Below are 17,539 nucleotides of genomic sequence, written 5' to 3'. Positions count from 1 at the left end.
GGTTTGGACAACTCCATACCTGTCTGCATCACATCTCTTTATAAATTTCCTCCTACACCCTCTCTCATAACCCCATATTGCAACAAAGTTTGTCTCTTGACTTTGTCCTTCGCCTGCACACAACCTTATATCTTCTTTCATGCTGACTCCTACGTTTGGAAAACCTTTACAATTTCAACAATGCCATGCACATTATGGTGCTTTATCAATAATAACTAATAATCAACGTAGGTTAGCTCTGAATTGTATCTCTGTAAAATCACATGTGCTAATGTAAAAAACAAAATTAAAGAGGATAACAGTATCAATCACGCTACCCGAAAGGTTTCAGAGTGGTAGCCATGTTAGTCTGTATCAGCAAAAACAACGAGGAGTCCTTGTGGCACCTTAGAGACTAACAAATTTATTTGGGCATAAGCTTTCATGGGCTATAACCCACTTCATCAGATGCATGGAGGACTTTGATAGAGCATGTTCTAGTGAAATGAGCCCAGGACTGGGAGCCACAAACACATGAATTCTAATCTGAGATCAGCCGCTGAATAATCCCAGATCTGCAAGTCATTTTCACCTTCTCTATAGTACCGCAGTTTCCCCATGTGTAAAATGGAGATATTAATTGTCCTGCGTCACAGGGATGTAGAAAAGTTTAAAGTGCTTCAAGATCCATAGGTGAAAAAGGAGCCATACAAGTACAAAGCATCATTAGCCATGTGAAATGTGTTTGCCATTTGTCTTACCACTTCAGTAGGCGAGACATGCCACAGAGAGACAGTTCTCTCTTCTGCTTCATTGTTGATTGACACGTATGCAGGCTGGTAGACCTTAGTTGGTTCGATCACTAAAACCTAAAAAAACCCAAAGTTCTGTTTAGTGAAATGTAACAGCAACTATACCATAAGATCTCAAGAAGGATAGTGATATAGGATAATAAGCAACCTCAAACCAGACATTACATATTTTTTTTTGTTTTATAAAATCCATGTTTTTTTCCTATTTACAATAAAACAATATTATTATGGTGTATTTGTTACTGTACTTTACAGAAGGCATCAGATGTTTTTAGGTTGGTCAAATGACTACTTAGAAGAAGGGAGATTGAAAAAATGATAGATTTTGGTTAATGCCATTAATAAGATCTGGGGAAATTAGTTACAAAACCTATTTGGGCATCTTACTGGAAATCTCAGTCCATTAGTGGTTTCTTTCGTTGCCTCAAAAATGATATCTAACCAGAAGTTCAGTCTCTCTTGTCTGGGAGAATGCTCGATGGTGAGTTTCTTGAAACGCTGAATTAACAACAGGTTCTGGACTAATGACCTCAAGTACCTAGAACATATACAGTCAGTCAAAGGGGGCAGGAGAGAGAGACTGAGACGGACTCTGAATCCCCCTCCCCTCCCAAAGCTTTTTAATAAGTTAGTAGCTCAAATGTAATTTCAAACAAAATTAAATGTATTCTACAAGATACTGTCATTTACATATGACTGTGTTGATTTTACAGATTTATAGGCCTGATATCAAGCTTAGACATGAATCTATAGTATGCTTTTATACACAACTGATTTGAGAAGTACATGGTTAAATGGATCCCTATGTAGTGATGCCAATGGAGTGATAACATGGGGGGCAAAATGGGTGGCACATATCAATACTTAGAAGAGAATTCTAATTCAGTCTGAGTCATCTCCACCATCCTCCTCCCCTTAACGTAGAAGGAGAATCTAAAACCAGCTCTATCAGTCTGATGGATAGTTTTATTTTCTACCAGAAAAAAACCCACAATAAAGAATAAAGTTCAAATCAGAGTTGCAAAAATTTGAGATTTAGAAATGTGTTAAGTCATCTGGTTCATCCAATTGTCTGTGTAGGATTGTTCCCTGCTGGACATTTTCTAGTATTTTGTCCAGTCTAGTTATAAAAATCCCAAAAGATAGCACTTTTGACCAAGACAATATGTGCATTTAATGTGAGCACACACTACTTACCAAACTGGAGGCTTCAGTTTAAACAGTTTCTCCGCTGCTTGCACTGCCTTACCAATGTCACTGGCCAGCATGCTCACGCTGAAAAACTGTCCCACATCCCAGTAATTATTCATTTTTTCCAAGCTTCCCTTTCTTCCCAACAAACTGTTCAGCCGCACACCTGGGAAATTTCACATTGAAAGAATGCTTCTATTTTAAATGAAAGTTTTGCACATTTGGCTATCACTATCATAATGATCATTCAGAGATGGAACTGTCATTAATGAAAGAATGGGGAGTATTTACTCCTACCTGGAGATTATGGGCCAGATGCTTTGACCCCATTAAGGCTACTTTGTACAGCTGTGGTGACAAAACACAGACTTAAACATGGCTCAACTGGCCAGTGAAGGATTTATTTTGTGTAGGGCCACTGTAGGAGCTCTTACACTGACTCCCAGTGTAGGGGATGTACCTAGGTGTCCCTATGTCCCAGAGATCCCCACCTGCTGGAACAGTCCCTAGGCCAGGGGCTGGTGCAGTCTGGTCCCAGGATTGAGGTGTAAAAGTGGTTAAAAAGACACTTTTGCATCCCCCTGACCTCCTTTGCTGCAGGAAGGGCTGCTCTGGTGCAGCTGAGGATCCAATTCCAAATGTAGAACTTTGATTTTTGGCTACTACCTTTCTAGAATGCAACTGAATCTATAATACAACAGTTTTATTTTACAGATCTATCTATATCAGGGATGGGTTTCAATCAAGCTCTTGAACTTTGGGGAAACTAGAATCTGAGTTGGGCAACTGGCTCCTAATTCTGTAATGGGCTAAACCAAATTTTGAGCCAGATTCATCTCTGCACTGATACAAGGGGGGCGGGGGGAGATGGTCTCCCTGATTCTGTGTCCATAGTGGCCCTCAATGCCCCTTAACTTACACCTTTGTTGCAACAGTAACTCTGAACCACTGCAGTGGTGCAGAACAGTTGGGCCACAGGTCCAGACCTGCCTACACCACCTCCCTCCACCTCTGCTGTGTGCTCTAATTCCCCCGCCCCCCCTGTTCCCAGGGCTCCTGAAGAGGTGGCACAGAGCTGTCTCTGCAGCAATTGTAGGGGTCACTCATATCTGGGTGTTCCCGGGAGCAGATTTATGCTCCTTCTGTGCCCTCTTTTATGCTGGTGTAGCTGGCATAAAGGGACCAAGGGGCAATGATGAATACACCTCAGACCCATCTCTGCAAAATAAAATTCAATTGCTCTTTATTAAAGAGAACACAAAGTTATTGTTTACCTATTTTTCTTAGTTCCATAGAGGTTTCAAACTGCTGTCCTGCCACAATCAGCAAAACTGCAAGGTTAATTCCAGAATACAGACTTGACTGGAGCTCAAATCCTTTGCGGTACCTGCAGAGACAAAGAGTCTAGAGCTCACATCTTACTGTGCCTTAAACACAAAACATGGCACAGTTGTGAAAAAAGGGTCTCATCGTCCCTGGGAAAAAAGTATTTTTAGGGACCATGTAATATGTTCATTACTTTGTACCAACACCACCCTGAAAAGGGAATGCTTTAGAAACCATGAGTTAACCCAGTGGGTCTCAACCAGGGGTACACAGAGGTCTTCCAGGGGTTACATCAACTCATCTAGATAGTTGCCTAGTTTTTCAACGAGCTACATAAAACGCACCAACAAAGTCAGTACAAACTAAAGTTTCATACAGACAATGACTTGCTTATACTGCTCTACATATTATACACTGAAATGTAAGTACAAAATTTATATTCCAATTGATTTATTTTATAATTATATAGTAAAAATGAGAAAGTAAGCAATTTTTCAGTAATAGGGTGCTGTCACACTTTTGTATTTTTATGTCTGATTTTGTAAGCAAGTAGTTTTTAAGTGAAGTGAAACTTGAGGGTACGCGAGACAAATCAGACTCCTGAAAGCGGTACAGTCGTCTGGAAAGGTTGAGAGCCACTGATTTAACCTGTCGTCAAAGAAGAGAGGAGAGGAGAGCAAAGGACCTGCATACAATTTTGTGTCCCATCAATTTGCATGATTTGGAGGAAGGAAAATCTGAGTTAGTTATTTTAAAAAATTAACATTTAATACAACAGAATGTCATTTTATTCCACTGGTGATATAGGAATATCAAGGAAAATGCAGCAAGATGTTCTTTCTTAGTGAGAATTTTACATAAAGGGCTGAGAGTTACACATGTTCTATTTCTTTATGTCTCTATGCCCCAAATCCTGTTCCTTAGTAGCAAAACTCCCATGAACTTGGCTAAATTATCTAGAGCCAACTGTTTTTATACATTTATTTAATTTCAGGAGAGACCCATTTATATCCTGGGGGTTCATTATTCCCTGCACACATTGTAATATTACTCTTGCTTGAGACATCCCTTTTGAAAAAAAAATATAGTATTTCACAGTAACGATCCAGAAAATACACCATCAACATTACTGTAATCAGCAGACGTTTGAATAATTACTGTACAATATTCGGCTTACATATATATATCTGTGTATACACATGTATGCAGCATGACTGCATTAAATGGAGTTTATCAATGCAGCTCCTTAAACTCACTGGACAACTTGCTATTGAGCAACATGAGACATCTCCTTTCTCAGCATCCCCTCATGGGACTGAGGATAGAATTCCTCCCTGTGCAGAAGACCAGCATGAGGCCTATACGTTACCTGCATCTCACTTAAACCCTCAAAGTGGGGTTTAAGTGAGATGTAAATAGTGCTAGGTCTTCTGTGGTGTCTCTGCACGACGGAGGTGAATTTCACCCTGAATTCGCTGTTTGTGCAGCATTCCCAACCCATACCAATACATAGAGAAAAGTGAGAGACCAGGAATTTGTTTGCCTTAAAAAAAAAAAAAAAAACCACTAAGATACAGTTGGCCAAAATGGAGATCCTTACTCAAAGTTTTCCCAATTCTGATTAAACCAAGTGCAAATTTTACTTCAGTAGGAGTTTGCTTAAATAAAGACTGTGAGGAAGTAAAGACCTTGGAGTTTAGGCTCATAATTTGGCACAGTCTTGTTTAGATAAATTCTGCTGTTTTTTCAAAGCCAGATGTAAAACTTTGAAAATGCTGTTAAATGGGTTTGCTTTTTCTGTTACCATTCAATGGCAATGTCTCGGCTACTGGTATCTTTACAGTCAGAATCAAGGAATATGTCCTTGTAGATTCTCCCACACAGGCAGAACATATCTGGAGCAGGGTGATCACACGTCTGCAGGACTTGAAGCATCACTTGTAATGCCTTCCCTCTGTCGCCGGTATTGTTCCTTCTAAAATCAATGCAGAAAATTACACGAATGAGTTCAAATCCAAAACAGCAAGTTTGAGATGCACAGTAGATTTAGTTTTTGCTATCATTCCACTGAAATGTAATTGTGTATTGGTTGGAAGAAATAAAACTCTACTGTCATAGGGAAACTACTTGTTAAATCTAAGAACTGAATAACGTTCAGACTATTCTGGTATATTAAAGATTCTCCATCTCTCACCTGGTTCTTCCATCCATGAACAGACAGGTGTTGGGCATGCTGTGAAGGGGAAACAAGCACTTTACATGAGGCTCAGTCCCCACAACACTTGCTACAGGGTAACAGTCATATTCCCATGGTAGTCAATGGGACTACTCACTGCACTATGCCTAATAGTGTTTACAGGCATGGACCCATAATTCGGAAGTGACCACCACCAGCCAGTCCTGTGGTGATATTGACTGGCTGTGGGGGAAAGCCAGGTTGATCTCTCTTTGTCCAGTAAGACAAGAGAGATCAACATGAAGCCTTTGAGGAAACGGATATTGAGGGAAATAGTATTTTATCCTTGATTAATCTGTGGAGGTAAGAAATAAAAAGTGTAAAAGATCTAAAAATTAACAGTTGTAATGAGCTTCTAATTAAAAACATGTAACATTCATAGTCATCACAAAAATCAAGCTAGTAAAATCTTATATACTCTTAACATTTTTGTTTACAAAACTTCAAAATTCCTGGCTAAATAAACCTAGATAACCTTGTAATTTTCAATAAATTTAAAACTCACTCTCACTATTTACATCAAAAAGGCACATCAGTGTGAACAGAAAAAGATGCATTTGCAAGTGAAAAGCAAGCATGGTTTTAGATCTTAAAATCCACTTACCAGCATTTTGCTAATAACTAGGATTCAAACTATTTACCAACCCATTTTCAGATCTGCTTATGGTTTCCTGATCCCTAGTATCTAGGTATACAGAAACAAACTTACGCTTAAGAACGTCTATGCTTGCTTTGTCAGCAATGACAAGGGCAGATAGCTGCTTCTGGTAATTTTAGAATTGTTTTCCACTGAAAGGATTTAATCTCTGGTATAGCTGCTCAGTTCCTTGGGTAACCAGCAAATAGACCAGGGCCTATAGAACATACCTACAGCAAAACATGTTCTATGTGTGAGAAGTGCAGGATAAATGTGTAATATGGCTATACAGATTTCTAACTAGTTCTCTACATTTTGTACTGCCTGTGATGCCAGAGGCATTATGTAAATTGTACAGTAGCACGTACCAGAGAGTTTTAAAAGAGTGCATTGTTTCTTCAGATTAAATTCTGAATTAAAGTTCTTCCTGACCATTTCTAATGAGATCCAAATGAAAGTTAAAGGACTTCTTGGAACTTTATAGAGGTAAACAAATTAAAAAGAGGAAAGAACAAGTCCAATGTCCTCTGTGTCAAATTCTCTCACTAAACCTGTTCTACGTTAATCAGATTCTCTAAGGAATGTTGGCCAAATTCTACCCTTTTTACATAAATACAATTAAACTTGTGCATGCATAGCCAAGGACAATATTTGGCCTTAAAACAGGTTCCTTTGAGGTCCAATAATTAGCACATATTGCAATTTAGGGATGTGTTTAAGACATTGCTGACACAATAATGTCTACTACATTTGCTTTTAAAGGCATCATACAACCACCATATAATTTACAGTACTTTCAGATACCTGGTGTAGGTTAGTACCATTAAGCCAGGTTTATAAATTGTCTGTGCAAAAGCACAAATTTAAAGAAAAAGCCATCTATAATACAATACATAGTATGACACAAGGATAGTTTTGCTTAGGATAGACCAGGGATCGGCAACCTTTGGCACACAGCTCGCCAGGGTAAGCCCCCTAGCACGCCAGGCTGGCTTGTTTAACTGCCGCGTCCGCAGGTTCGGCCGATCACGGCTCCCACTGGCTGCAGATCGTCGCTCCAGGCCAATGGGGGCTGTGGGAAGCGGTGTGGTCTGAGGGATGTGCTATCCGCCGCTTCCCGCCACCCCCATTGGCCTGGAGCAGCGAACCGCAGCCAGTGGAAGCCGCGATGAGCCGAACCTGCGGACGCGGCAGGTAAACAAACTGGCCCAGTCCGCCAGGGTGCTTACCCTGGTGAGCTGCGTGCCAAAGGTTGCCGATCCCTGGGATAGGCTAATGAACAACTCGTAATAGTTTTCTGTCACTACCTAATGCTGAAAACTTTTGGGGCACCATGGGCTTGATCCAATGCCCATTCGACTCAACAGAAAGATTCCTTTTGTCTTCAAAGGATCAGGCTCAATATAAATAATATCAATATTAATGCAATATGTACTCCAGATTCTAATGGGCAAAAGCCTCCACATCTCATTAAGAATCCTACAAATTATTCAGTTCCCTTGTAGGGGAAGGAAGGGACTTGTAATAGAATTTAGAACAGTGCATTTAAATCTTTTTTAGATCAATTAATTGTGGATTTAAATTAATATGAGATATTATCAGGCATGACATCTAGCAACTCAGCTTAACTATATTCACCTAGACCAAATTTTCAAACTTGGATGCCCATAGTTAATCACCTGAACATCTGATTTTGGCACTTAATTGCTCATTTAGGCACTTAAAAGATATTAAATCCCAGTATGTGCCCAGTGTACACTAGGTGCCAGGTCAGTAGTGACAAAGTTATTACCATAGGATAGTTGTTTGTGGCCTATGTGAAATGAGTCCAATTTCTATGGGGTAAGCATCTATGTCACCACCAGTCTTGGGAATAAACTATCACCCTGTAAGGCAATCTCAGCTAAGAAGCCAAGGTACGAATGGGATGGAAAACTGAACCACTCTCTTAAGGCCTACAGGTAGCTTCTCCAACTCAGCATGGAGGTACGCAGGTGGGATAACGTCTGACACTTGGCATGACACTCCATAGAGGACTCCTATTTATTTCATGTTCATCACTATGGCATCCAAATGCCTGACAAAGTCTAAACATATATTTCAGGCTCCGGTGCTGTCATTAGAGCAACTGAATCAGCTTAATTTGTTTTTTTAAATGGTAATTCTGTTTAACATTGTCCTTGCCCCAGCGTCAATTGTATTAACGTGTTTTTTATTCAGAGTCCTAACAGCAGAAGGAAGAGTGGCAGAGTTAAAGTACATTATGCTATAATGTCCCAGCAGAGCTAACAGAAAGCATGAAATATTTTCCTGGTATGAGTAAGTCAGCTCAGCGAGGATGAACTGATCAAGATAAGCATGTCCTCTGCCTAGTGCTAGTTAATTTGGGGACTAAATAGTCCTCCTTTTCAATGGATCAAGTTCATGCATGTTAATCAAGTGTACTTCCTACCATACTCTTGGCTGTTTGAATTAGGATAACAGCCGCTGCTCCCTGTCTTCTACCCTCTTGTGTAACAGTGCAGTAAAAGGTAAGATTTATTCCTGATCATTTAAAATAACTCATATAAAACAAGTTGTATTGAGTGGGGTTTTTCTATCAGCAATCACAGCTCAAGGTGATGAAGATCATTCCCATAACTACATAGAAAGTTTTTAGCAGAAAACCAGACCACAGTATTTTTTTTTAAATGTTTTCCTGCTTGTACTAATACAGAAACAAATAAGGCTATTTTAGACATTAATGTTGATTTCATAAAAATTTCTATCACATAAACAAACAAAAACTTTGCAATCCTCTGAGTGTAAAACTAAATGAACTATCCTGGCCAGTCTGCAGGAATGAGTCAGCAAATGTGTGTTGATCGCTATCATTCAGGCCTTCATCCTGAAAACACTTGCATTTGTGCATAACTTTATGTACACAAACAGGACTACTGAAGTCAATGGGCCATACAGCTAAGCAGGTACATAAGTGTTTGCAGGTAACTGCTATTTTCATCTCCACAATCATGTTTTGAGTAAGAGCATTGCAAGCAACATGTGTCAGGGCATCCATATGCCAGTCGCTTATCAATTAAGTGATCTAGCTTACAGAAAAGCCAGCATACAGTACAGCTGACCTTCCTTATGCACCACTATCATAATAGACAGTCAACTATACCATCCTGCCCCACGCCAGCCATGGCAGAGGTTAGACCAGACTGGGAACAACTTTTACTTGCAACAATTCTCAAGGGCCACATGCCAGTGGGAGGTAGCCAGAGCACAGTAACTCCAGCTAGGGACTTATGGGCAGCTTCAACTCTAGCTCCAGCAGTCACAGCAAGAGGGAATGCAGGGATGAATGGTTTCTATTTATCACAACAAATGATCTGTCAAATACAAACCTATAAACTGTTGAATCAACAGGACTTCTTTAAAAAGACAGAATAAGTTTTGAAAACTTTCTAACACTAAGTAATGAAAGGATTTTCTCCCCCAAATACAGTACTGTTTTGTAACTTGGCAACTCTGATTAGAGGAATTTTTGCCTGGATTTAGAAACCCATAGGTACTTTATGTACTACTGAGGTATGCTTTCTTGTTTCCATGGAAGAACAAATACAGCCGGCAGGGATAAGTCTCAGTGATGCACAGGAATGCATTCATTTTCTCTCTCACCACCTATGCATGTCAAAGGATCTGCTACACCTTTTTGGTTTTTGATGATTAATGGATGTGGAATATTAAGAGCTCATCTTACGTACTCAAAATTGCTAATGGCATTCCTCTAAACTTACAAATAATTTGCTGGTTTTTTTCCATTAAGGATAATCAGCATCCACAAGAATATGATCCTCTTACAACTTTACCCCCTCAATTCTCCTTTCCCTTCAGCCGCTCAAAACCCACGCAAGGTATCATCTTCACACCCAATCCCTCTCATCTACCACCCTGTCCTTTGCATCACAGCAACAAGCAAACCACTAAGCATACACTACTATTTTTCTTTTATGCCCTTAAGGCGTCACTCTTCACATAAAACCTTCCCTGTAGTCTTCATTTCCAGTAACTGTGCTGTCATCACTCTCACCATATCTCCAAAAACAGCCTCCTTGACCATTTCCAGCCTGGTTTCATCCCCGCTGGAACACTAGCATGATTGACAAGTCAGAGCTACACACCGTGAGCCACATTCTTACCCCACTGAAGTCAACAGGAGTCTTGTCATTAACTTCAGTGGGGCCAGGATTTGGCTGTCCGAGATTAGGCCAGTGGTAGCATTTGCTACTTTGTAAACAACAGTGATGTTATCAGTTTTGGTCTGGACCTTTATTGATATTTTGCCCTGTATGCCTCCTGTTTGGGGCTTTGGAGTGGAGCAGCAGGTTATTGCCTGAAGCAGGAGTGGAGCTGGAGCACAGCTCCAAAGCCCTAGTTTGCACCATGATTAGGCAGGTAGATAGAATACTCTTATTCTGGAAGAGAGACTGGATTATAGAAGGGCCCTAATTCAACCAAAAGAAAAGTTGCTCATGGGGGGGCCCCTTTGGTTTCCTTTATCTTTAATTTCATCTTGTCTCTATTTGTCTGCTCATACAGGACATAAAATATTTTCTCCATCTTTGCTATCCCCACCAGACTGGAATTACTACCTACCATTTTGGTTGTTAGACAAGACATACTGAATATCAGTGGAAGGAGGCAACAGATTTTTTCCCCCCACAGATCAGGGCTGGCAGTTAGGTTGACCCGGTTTTCATGGCATCCATTCAAGCCAGTATTTTGTTCTGACTGATTATTTCAGGCTTCAAACAGCTGTCAAACAGTCTACTATGCATGTTATCATTATAAACATGACCTCAGTGTCATATTGCAGAGTAATGAGAACATGAGGTAGTTTAATACATAATAAATATAAATACAACCATTCATAAAGTAGTTGGCATTCAAAAGCAGCACTTACTGTTTACTGTGACTTAATACATTCTGGAACACTTACTTGCACTAATAAAAAATAATCAATATGCATATCAAAGCAGTCTTAAAATGAGGATGAGGTCTGATAATGACTGCTGAAAAAATGGCATCACAGCATTACAATATTTATTGCCTCTCAGTTACTCCATATCAGATTTGCACAGTTTATAAATACAGATGGATAATCCAAAGTATAACTAAGTATATTAAAATCTACAGCAAGAAATAGGCCTAGAATAATTTACAGCAGATAATTTAGTGGTATTCCACATACTTTTTCATTAAAAACACAATACTGATCCCACTGAAGGCTAATGGGGTTATATATATGTGTCAATAAGGGCATAATTTGGCCTGCAGATCCTTTAATACTGGTGATAACACACAAGGTGATGAGAACTCAGCTTGACTTTCAGATTGTAGGTTGAACTTGCAGGGCTCTAGTTAGGAAAAAACATTTTTTCTTGAAATTCTGAAATGTCAGATGCAAATCACTGACATATAATAAACCGCATACCCCCATGATGCCATTTTTACAGAACTACATTTTAAAACACTTATTCCTTTTCAAGGAGAATAATTTCCTATGGCTTTCATTACCAATAATAACTAGTTATTTACTAATGAATCCCTTGCAGCATGTTATTCCCATCACTTGCTAATAGCTTGTTCTTTGTATGCTAGTTCATTGTTAATAACCAGTGATGATTGCATTCTCCCTCATCTTTAATATGAGTCAAGATGGAACTGGCTGGGGGCTAAAAAGAAATCACACACACCAGAATGTTGAATAGCAGGAGCTGTAATATCTCCACCTTAGGCCTTATGCGAGGGTTGAATTGGGTTTTAAGGTAGCTATAGTCTGCTCTGTTTTATGAAAAAATCAGAAGTAGCCCTTAGGTGCTGTGAAAGTGGCCAATGCAGCCATCACTTGAGCAATATTTGGACTGTCCTGGTTTAGTCTACAAGGACCTCTTCAAAATATTAATTAAATCATTTTTAGTTGATGTGACTAAACTCTAAATCACCAATGGACAGCTATAACATTAACATTCTAGCTGATAGTGAAAAATTAGACTTTATTAATATTCAGACAAACTCTGCAGTAAGTAAAACAACAAAGAGCCAAACTAATGAGCCATTTAAATTATTCTCCTAGCATTAAGCTAATTACAGGCAAGTTAAAGCTCTACCTTGGCCTCTAGACAACCCCCTCCCTACCCAATCCTCACCCAAATTCCCTATCACAGTCTCTCTTCCTGGGTTTCTCAGCCAATCTCAGTGTCCCCATCCCCCTCCTGCTCTCTGTTGCATTCTCTTTACTCAGCCAGGCCCAGTTCTATGCCCACACTTGTCTCCTCATCAAACCTGTCTCCCTTCCACTCATCTCCTATCCCTGGCCCCACTGATTCTCAGTCCCAGTCTCCTCCTCCCCCCAACCCAATCTGATATCAGTTCCCCCTCCTCTCAGTTCCCAGTCCCAGTTTCCTTGTCCAGCCAGTCCTGGTCTGCCTGCTCACAGCCCCAGTCATTCCTCCAGCCCAGTCCAGGCTATGTCTACATATAAAACACTACAGCAGCACAGCTGCAGCTGCACCATTGTAGCACTTTGGTGTAAATACTCACTACAGCGACAGGAGGGGTTCTTCTGTTGCTGTAGTTATTCCACTTCCCCAAGAGACAGTTGCTCAGTTGAGAGAAGAATTCTTCCATCGACCTAGCACTGTCTACACTGTGCATTAGATCAAATTAACGAGGTAGCTCTGGGGTGTGGATTTTGCCCATCCCTGAGTGGCGTAACTGGGCTGACGTAACTTTTCCGTGAAGACCAGTCCCCCAGTTTCCCTGTTTCCTTTGACAGCTTCAGCTTTCAGTCCGAGTTTTCTATCAACCTTGCTCAATCTACTCCCCGCTAGCAGGTTCAGCTCTTTCCCCCTCTGCACTGCATTGACAGCACAGGAGAGACAGTATCCAGTGTCTCATTTCAGGTGCCCAGGCTCAGCACAGCCTGCAGACACAAAGACCTGCAATTGCAGGGAAAGTCCTGCTCAGCCCCAGGCTATCGCATGCCCAGAGTTGATGGAGTTCTGGGAAATTCAGCTGTTAAAACCTAAGAAGTCTCCACTAAGCATGTGCATACTGCAATTTTTCTAAAGCTTATAAATTGGCCAAATGTGAGTGGAATTTCCTGATACAAAGGCCCCCTACCAAATTTCAGGTCCCTGGCTCCAAGGCATGGAAGTCCTAGAGCTTTTCAAAGAAAAGCTTAACAGAATTTTTTTTAACACAGTCAAAAGAAACACAAGTTTTTCCTAAACTTGTTCTCTGAAATGACAACCATTTTGGGTCAACTTGTGCAAACAATTTCAATCTGAGGCAGACACATGACTCATGAGAACATACAATGGGAGGATTGCTTAGGTACCACTGTATTGATGGCAGAGAACAAAGTGTGGTTGTATCATCATACCAGACTAAGACAGATTCACTTTACAACCATTGAATGCTAGGCATTCTCCCTTAGAGAAATATGAAATCCAAATGGATTCATAAATCTGTTTTGGCAGACTATCCCCAATGAGGCAGAGGACATTATTTCTTTAAAGGTGAGCCCTGAGCTCAAACACTAGGAGTATTACAAAATATAATCTTCACCCTCCTTAAACACAAAACTATACTAAGGTTCAGAGCATACCTACTTCTATTCCTAGAACCTGAAATCACTTGGGACAGACCCATGATTGTCATGAAACCCTGAGTCAGCCATGAAGCCATGTCCACATAATCACATAATACACCGGACCCTCGCTATAACACGCGTCTATATAGCATGAATTCGCAAATAACGCGGTCGCGGCCATGGATCCCAAATTTAATTACTTTAATTGCAATTTATTTTAACGCGGTCCCCGCATTAACGCGGTACCGCACTTGGATCCCAAATCCCGCGTTCTAGCAAGGGTCCGGTGTACAATAGGTCTAGGCAACTCCAGTGCCAACCCAGACAAAGCGCCACAGTACAACCTGTACACCCCAGCTATTTTTCACCCAGGAATCTGCTCCACAGATCCTCAGCTATACATCATCCTTACAATTACATCATAGTAGTTAGAAATTTTATTAGTCACTGACCTTACATTAAATAAGATGAAGCAAAGAGAAGAGTCCCTGATAATATGTGTTCTGTGCTCCAAAGTTAAGTCCCCAGTTGAGACCAATGTGACAGATAACTATCCTACCACAGAACCTACACTTGAGGAATTATCATAATCTATTATTTAGAATAGTGCCATAAATGTGTATGCAATTCTCTGCCCTCTCTCCACATAATTTGGAGAGTCCACACCCCCAGAAATGATTCCCTACCATTTGAGTGCCATATCTCTAGCTCTTTGTAGCACAGCCCAACCATCTAACTGAAAAGACTAAATGAAATTAACTGCCAACAATAACTTAATTAAAACAGAACAAGAGGAAATTAATGAATGAGATAGTCTGCTGATTATGATTAGAATTGTGGTATAATTGATGTGAAATATTAATTATTAGATTCAGCAGTGTCTGACATTTGGTATGCTCAGGTTCCTACAATCAGTTATTCTGTTATTACTTATGATGCATGTTATTCCTGCTGCACTTCATTGTAATTCTGGGTAAACTTTACCCTGTTTTGCAAGGCAAGAGTCAATATCTTAGGTATAACTTTATCATTTTGTATTCTTGTGAATACTAACAAAATTCAATAAAACAGGAATAATAAAACCAGAAAGTTAATAGCACAAGCACTCTGTAGAAAAAGTTAACAATTAAGTTTTTAGGATGACCAGATATATGAATAGACCTGATCTAAAAATATTTTCAAGTCCAAAACAATGCATCAAGTAGCAAATATACTTTGAAAATTGCTGAAGGGAAGTAATTTAAAAAGATTACTCTTTGATTGGACCAAAAATCTATAAACAAGAGAGAGTACTTTTGTGTTCTCACTGTTGGAAAATTAGTTGTTCATTTCTAGGAAACTATTTACCATAATACATTTCCTAAGTATTTCCAAAAGAACATAAGAATACCATACTCAAGTAGTCTGGTAACTCAATGCAGCATATGTTGATGAGGAGAACAGGTGCAGATTATTTTGCATGTGTCTTTTACAGAACTCTAATTCCATCAATATCTTCAAAAAGATGCATGAGATTTAGTGGCACTAATAGAACTAATCATACAATAACTAATCACACCACTAATAACTAATAATAATAATAGTGAATCATACTTGTATGATTAGTTGTTATTTGTAACTAATAACTAACTCTGCCCTGTACTGATAGCTACTCGCCCCAATTCCCTGCCCCCAATTCCCTCCCAAGGTATGTCTACACTTTAAGCTGGAGGTGACATAGCTGTGGTAGCTATGATTGAGTGTAGCCACGGTAGTATGAGCAGTGGGAGTGACTAGCCATCTGAAGTATGTGCCTAATGTGTCGAACGGGAACATATTCAGGGTGGTTAGACGCTCTCACTGTTCATGTTGTTGCGGCTACACTGTATCAAGTTAGTGAACTCATCTGATCACAGCTAGCATGGGTAAGTCTCCTCAAACTGGAACTGACACTTCCAGCTTGAAATGTAGATATATCCCCACTCTCGTCACCTTAGATTCACTCCATACATGCCCCTTTCCCCCTCCTCTCCTTTTTCCTCTCTATCCCCTTCCTCTTCCCTTCAGCTCATCCTCTCCTAACTAAACCCACAATAAATGAATAAATAAATAAAATAAATTGTGGAACTAACATGACATTTGCTGCAATCCCACTGTTAACTCTGCTTGTGTCTACACCCTGTGTCTCTGTTGTCTATTTAGACTTTAAGCAGGGGTTGTCTACTGCTCTGTGTTAGTACAGTGCCTAACACAAGGAGCCTCATTCTTGGTTGGCCCTAAGGCGCTACCGTAACAAACATGACTAATTAATCAACTCTACTGCACATGTGCAAATGGCAGCTTTTTGCAGCTCATAACTGGTCAGACCTAGACAAATTTTCAGAGACAATGAAAAGCATTTTTCTGGCCCCAGGACTAGCTCTCTGACCAATTTCAATTTCCTACATCAAATTCTCAAGTCAATAAAGGTGTTCAAAAAGTCACCAAAAATTAATGGCGGGGGAGACAGTTTTGATAAGCTTCATTCTCAGAAAGCCTGAATCCCTTTTGCTGAAACTCTCACACATACATAAAAGTACAGTGAGGCAGGCACCAAAAATGGAAAATTTCAGCCAAAAGGTTACATTCTGGGAAAGTTTTAAGAATGTTGTGCTGTCCTAAGTCAAATGCCTTACAATAATCTAAGTATATTACATTTATACAGTTACTTTATTATCAACCAAACCAGTAATCTCATCAAAGAGTAAAACGAGGCTTGTTTGACAAGACCTATTTTCCACAGAAACAAGCTAAAAGCTTTCTTACTATAATTTTAAAACGCAGTAGCCATTGTAGATAAGTGCTATGGAAAGACCAGCCTAGAGGAATACAGGGAGAAAACAGAACATTTATCTTTATCGCTTCAGGAGAGGTCGAGTGGATGAAAGCAGACAGGCTCAAATGGGCTTTTCTTCCCTCAACCGGAGATACAATGTATGGTTCAACTACCACTGATCACTGATTACTTTAATAACTCACCTTTAACTCATAGCAATTTAGCAAAAAGGAAACATGGATAAGCAAGAACTCAAACATTTAATGAATTTGGGCCTGATCCAAAGCCCACTATAGTCAATGGGAGTTTTTCCATTGACTTCAATGGGCTTTGAATCAGGTCTTTTATCCAGTCTTGTGGGCAGGCTATACTTTTACCAAATGGGGGCTGTTTGAAAGCTGCTCTGAGATTTCAAATGTCCTGGCACAAATGGATTAACACATGGTTATTGCAAACAAAGTAATTTATTTCATGAATATCATCCCGAGTGGTGTGGGTGTGAGTGAGAAAGATGTTACACATATATGCACGCACATACACATGCAAGTATATGCACATCCATTTTAAATATGTGCATATACATATAGCTATAGAGAATGCAAAAAAACTAGCAGTTATCCTTACCGATTCAATGCAAATGCATAATGAAATTTAATGTTGTGCTGATCAGCCAGATCGCAGGTAGGCAGCATTTCCAGTGTTTCCACCAGCTTCACCATAGCATTATAGTCCTGATAGCAATAAAAAAAATACAATCAAAGAAAATATCACTAAACCAAATCATTTGATCAAACTCCAAGCTGGATCAGGCTCTTCATTTGGAAATGTAAATCAATTTAGTTACAATAATAATTACTGGTCAGTGTGCACAAAGACAGCTCACATTTATTAACAAGCAAGGTAGTTGTGCACAAGAAGTAGT

At 39.8% G+C, this 17,539-nt stretch overlaps 1 protein-coding gene across 2 annotated transcripts in view; it reads right to left on the bottom strand.

Annotated features, from left to right (window-relative positions):
• The window catches only part of MAP3K15 (mitogen-activated protein kinase kinase kinase 15), a 164,132-nt gene that overhangs the window by 54,559 nt on the left and 92,034 nt on the right, over positions 1-17,539 (bottom strand). For both annotated transcript variants that reach the window (XM_034755737.1, XM_034755728.1), the window contains exons 6-11: positions 17,242-17,348; positions 5,113-5,283; positions 3,257-3,369; positions 1,989-2,148; positions 1,179-1,329; positions 741-848 (exon numbers count right to left, since the gene is read on the bottom strand). In XM_034755737.1, coding sequence (XP_034611628.1) covers positions 741-848; positions 1,179-1,329; positions 1,989-2,148; positions 3,257-3,369; positions 5,113-5,283; positions 17,242-17,348 — 810 coding nt within the window. The remainder of the gene's footprint in view (positions 1-740; positions 849-1,178; positions 1,330-1,988; positions 2,149-3,256; positions 3,370-5,112; positions 5,284-17,241; positions 17,349-17,539) is intronic.

The sequence above is a fragment of the Trachemys scripta genome, chromosome 1 (assembly GCF_013100865.1).
Source record: "Trachemys scripta elegans isolate TJP31775 chromosome 1, CAS_Tse_1.0, whole genome shotgun sequence".
Lineage (NCBI taxonomy): Eukaryota > Metazoa > Chordata > Testudines > Emydidae > Trachemys > Trachemys scripta.
This window is presented reverse-complemented; position numbering and strand designations above follow the sequence as displayed.